At 34.1% G+C, this 4,876-nt stretch overlaps 2 protein-coding genes across 2 annotated transcripts; one reads left to right on the top strand and one right to left on the bottom strand.

Moving 5' to 3' along the window:
- LOC145138212 (COP9 signalosome complex subunit 8-like) lies at nucleotides 1-4,615 on the bottom strand. The gene is made up of 8 exons (XM_079072328.1): nucleotides 4,000-4,615; nucleotides 3,857-3,918; nucleotides 3,619-3,698; nucleotides 2,212-2,464; nucleotides 1,190-1,445; nucleotides 848-943; nucleotides 496-750; nucleotides 1-232 (listed from the first exon to the last, which is right to left on the bottom strand). Exons 2-4 carry the CDS (start codon nucleotides 3,911-3,913, stop codon nucleotides 2,338-2,340), a joined length of 264 nt encoding a protein of 87 aa, XP_078928454.1. The 5' UTR covers nucleotides 3,914-3,918; nucleotides 4,000-4,615; the 3' UTR covers nucleotides 1-232; nucleotides 496-750; nucleotides 848-943; nucleotides 1,190-1,445; nucleotides 2,212-2,337.
- LOC145136921 (lipoamide acyltransferase component of branched-chain alpha-keto acid dehydrogenase complex, mitochondrial-like) lies at nucleotides 2,549-3,613 on the top strand (the record flags this gene model as incomplete). Its single annotated transcript, XM_079071028.1, has 4 exons — nucleotides 2,549-2,934; nucleotides 3,025-3,272; nucleotides 3,362-3,450; nucleotides 3,548-3,613. Coding segments are annotated over 4 exons (789 nt in total), but the record flags the coding sequence as incomplete, so codon positions are not given.
- Nucleotides 4,616-4,876: the final 261 nt, after the last annotated feature.

Genomic DNA, 4,876 nt, shown 5'->3' with positions numbered 1-4,876 from the left:
TACAGAAAATACAATCCATTGCACAAAAGTTAATGTTATACAAATAATCATTCCAATAGTAGACAAATATTTGTACATTATTATTAAGAGGTTTTCCCTAACTATATAACCTAGTACTACATTGCTATTTCCTTAGTTTGTGTACATTGTTGTAAGAAAGTGTGTATTGAAGCACCTTCCATGCAGTAGTACCCTCTTAACCAATGCTAGTATCAGAACATAAAGCACCTTTCTGCACAAAAAACAACAATCAGTCAACAAAGAGTCAACATTCTTTAAAATACTATATGAACCTTCTCAAGTGATGCACATGGACCAAGAATACCCTGAATTACAATTTACAATTTACAACAAAAACAAGAACTGATTGAGTGAACCTAGAAGAATAAAATGCTAGGTCAACTTAGCTAAGTATTGAATCCATATGTAATGAATACAATCACAAATGCAAGTGATTAATGTCATTAATGGCATAATTTGTTGCCCTTGTCTTACCTTTATTAGCACCATATATCTCATCTCATTTCACCTCCAAAATCAACAAATTCAAATATCCATGATTTGGACCTAAGAACATGGGAATACAAAGATACAAATAATATTTAATAACATTGTCCCAAATATAAACACTAAGAGATGGTGATAGAAGAGAGCGAAAAATGTTATCATATCTCATGAGGGATGTCTTTCTTCCAACATGTCTTTGTTGTTCAACTTGTAACTTATTCGTATGCACATAATGATTGCTTTCTGCCATAACAAACAACATTCATCATGTAAACGATATTTTTTTAAAAAAAAAAACACACACAAACATTTTATTCCATGATGATTTATTTATAGTTACCTTGCCATGTTGAGTGTTGGTAACTCGTAATTTTTGTGTTATTGAGCCATTACCATTTGCAGGAAGAAAGTTACTGCTAGCAGGTTCCAAATGCAACTGAAGAATTTAAAAAATAACTTTTTTTACCAAAATTTAGTATAAAATAATAAATAAATAAACATACTAGGTGGTGGAGGGGTAGGACCAAATCTGTCTAATAAATCCATCATAGGTGAAGGTGATGAAAGGCTGCCTAATGGAGTAACTGAAGTTTTAATATTATTATTATTATCTTGATTTATTGATAATATATCATCATGTAGTGTACATGAACCATTTTGATGAGTAGCTGAATAAACATACCTCTGGGTTCCGGGTTTCAGGTCAAATTAAAAAGACTTCACCAACCCGTGACCCAACAATAGTCAAATTAAGTCTTTGACAAATCTCCATGTATATTACACTAAGTAAAATCGTTGCCAAAAGGGTAGTTTATATATATAAGCAGTTGGTGGATCATTGAATGCAACCCTTGAAAGACCAAAGTCACAGATCTTGAGTTTGCAATCCGTATTGGCCAAAATATTTTTAGGTTTTAGATCTCTGTGAAAGACATTTGCTGCAAAAGAAGTAATTCACAATCAGAATACACAAAAATATAACAAGGCATGATTACTTCAAACAATTAAACAAATACTCATATCATCAGAGGATAACACTATACGACCTGAGTGTATGTATTTCAGTCCTATGTGCATGCATAGGCTTCTTTCGACTCATAGATATCGAAATCGAACAAGAAACTACATTTATGCAATTGCTTCTCTCAAAATTACTCACTAGATTCAAGGAAACTGTTAGGTTTTGATTTTGTAGCCAAAAAGGATTATGGTTTTGATAAAGAATATTCGCTCAATAATCTTTTTTCAAAATGTATCTTTCCTAAAGATTCACCACTCCCATTCTAATTTGATGTCTATATTACCTTTTCTGGTCAAATGAGTCACTTTTAGTGACTAAACTCTACACACGTGTTAAATTTCTCCAGAAAACTTCTAGATAGCCTAGTTTCAACATGAAAATTGGCAATTTCGGATTGTAAATTTGCTATGCTTGCTTGCAAAAGTTAAAAGTCATACATCAGAAACTAAGACAACAGTTGTAATTTTGAGTAACTTTTACATGTTTCTATGTGAACAAGGGTGCATTCCATTAAATTAGTGGTATTTCATCTGAATCTTGATAAAACTTCATACAATTATCATAAAAGGTAATGATTTGGTTGTACTTAATTATGTAGTTGAACAAACTGTACAATGTTAAGGGGCACTACTTTTCAAGTAATGCAGTGGATAGTCAACAAGCTGGTGGCATTATAGATGTACCTTTAGCACAAACTGGTGAAGGTATTGCAGAATGTGAACTCCTCAAATGGTTTGTCCAGGATGTGAGTGATTTGATTTGGTCTTACAATAAATACATCTTCCTTTCCTTTAATTGAATCATTCCAACTAAACTTGTTTTTTCAGGGAGACCATGTTGAAGAATATCAACCTCTTTGTGAAGTTCAAAGTGATAAAGCAACTACAGAAATAACAAGCCGCTATAAAGAGAAAGTTTCCAAGATTCTGCATGCTCCTGGTGACATTATAAAGGTAAAACACCAGTAGTAGTATTAACAATTTCCATATATATGGTAAACTAATTTTGATTTGACTTTGATTTCAGGTTGGAGAAACTCTATTACAGTTGGTGGTTGATGATTCTGCTGTTCCATTTAATGATTCTGATGCATCAGTAGTTTCTGATGGATCAAAGTCTGATGAACACAAGCTAGAGCTCAGAAAGAGTCATGCAAATGACAATTTAGCCACCCCTACTGTTAGAAGTCTTGCAAAGCAACATGGTATTGATTTAGCTGATTTCACTGGAAGTGGTAAACATGGAAGAATATTGAAAGAAGATGTTCTAAAATATGGTGTAGAAAAAGGAATTATTGATGACAAACCTGCTTTTAATCCTACTTCTATCGAACCCATGTCTGGACCTGAAGAACAACTTCAAGAGATGGCTGAATCACTTTATCATGATAAGATATTCTCTCTAAGGTATTATTATTATTATATAAACAATAAACAATTTCATGAATTTGATTGAAGTAAACATGTTATTAAAGTTGTCAAGTTCTTTGTTTCTAGGGCTTATCAGCGTGCAATGGTTAAGTCAATGACTGCAGCTTCTAGTGTTCCTCATTTTCTTTATGTGGAAGAAATAAACTGTGATGGGCTTATGAAACTTAAATCAGCTTTCCAGAAAGAGAATACTGATCCAGATACTAAATTCACATCCCTTCCCGTCTTAATAAAGTCATTATCCATGGCATTGACCACACATCCATTAGTCAACAGCACCTTCAACTTGGAAAATTATGAAGTCACTCTAAAAGGTCTGTATATTCTCCCATTTCACATGTTCTTTTTAGCTTTTATTTTTCAATTGATTAATCTGTCAAGTGGTTTGTTTATTTGTTAATAGGCTCTCACAACATTGGAATTGCCATGGCCACACCTTATGGACTAGTTGTACCAAACATTAAGAATGTTCAATCTCTTTCCATATTGGAGGTTAGAAAAATCTACACAATTAAGCAAAAATGAAATTATTGTTATTTTTTATATCAGTTAACTGAATATATTATATGATATTATGTTTATTTTGTAGATAACTAAGGAACTATCGCGTCTAATAAAGTTAGCAATGGAAAAAAACAGAGACAAATTGTCTTAACTTACAGATCATTAAGGTAAATGTGCCCTAGAAGATGAACGGCATTCGACCATTCGTATTGAAATGAAACGCCTTGTGAAGCAATCTACATGAAAAAAGGAAAAAGAAAGTAACAGTAAGATTGAAATCAAGCCAGCAGATATAAAATTAAGGTTTCAAATCTTAACCCAACACACAGTCAGTCGTAGTAGTAAGCAACGATTAGCGCACAACGATCATTACACAGATTCATATGTATGTTACCTGAAGCATAAGTTGATCACAGATATCAGCGACTTTTTCGTACGATCTTGACGCCATTGCGTCTGTGAGTTGAGAGAAATCCAATGAAAAACATATATGAAAGGGGAAATTCAGATGAATAGAATTGAATAGCCAACAAGTACCTTATCCATGTAGTTATTGATTAGGGTTCGTTGAACTGGTAGCTTCGATAGCCAGTTGATGAGTCATAGTTGTCGATCGACACTACAATCGAGAGGAGTTGCAGTTGCCGAACCAGTTAGTGTGAGGATCGATGTTGAAGAAATCGGACTACAGATCTGATTGTTTCACCTTTGCGATTTCATAGATGTGTTTTAGGGTTGTCGTAGTTGTCGATCGACGCTACAATCGAGGGCTTCCGATTTGTATTTCTAGGTGCAAGAGTTGACTTTGTATTGACCTACTACCGGTGGTCCAGGTATTCCTCCGCCAACTGGGATGGAGAGATGGACTGTCGCCGCCACAGGCCGACGACCCGACGCATTAGACTTTCCGGGACGCCATTTGACTAAAATCCAAACCTGAACAAAAAAATTGGAACAGTAATATGAAAAAACCCTAAATCCTTAATTACAAGAGTAAGTAATTAAAGGAGAATGATAAGAGAGTGATGTATGTGCTTGTTCTAGAGTGTGAATGAATCAAAAAATCAATGGCATAACTGGTGGAAACAAGGGAGAAGAGAATGAGCGGGGTTTTTGATTTATGGGATTTCATTTCCCTCCTTAGGTATACCGAGATGCAGACGCGCCTTTCATTAAAATATTATAAAACGATAGACCAAGACGACACACTATTTATAAAAGGTGCCCTCGGTGTTTGTTTTTTTTTTTTATGCAAATTATAGGGCATGCAAAAATGCATATCCTCTATCCTCTATTCTTGAATTTTAGAAAAAGCTGACATTATTTTTAGGGCAGGTAAAATGCGTATCGTAAATCACTGTCTGTCATTGTTCGCGTGTCATTAAAGGACTGTTTTCTAGTAGTGAGACTCAAT

This window comes from Lactuca virosa, chromosome 9, assembly GCF_052849685.1.
Source record: "Lactuca virosa cultivar CGN04683 chromosome 9, Lactuca_virosa_CGN04683_v6, whole genome shotgun sequence".
Classification (NCBI taxonomy): Eukaryota; Viridiplantae; Streptophyta; class Magnoliopsida; order Asterales; family Asteraceae; genus Lactuca; species Lactuca virosa.
This window is presented reverse-complemented; position numbering and strand designations above follow the sequence as displayed.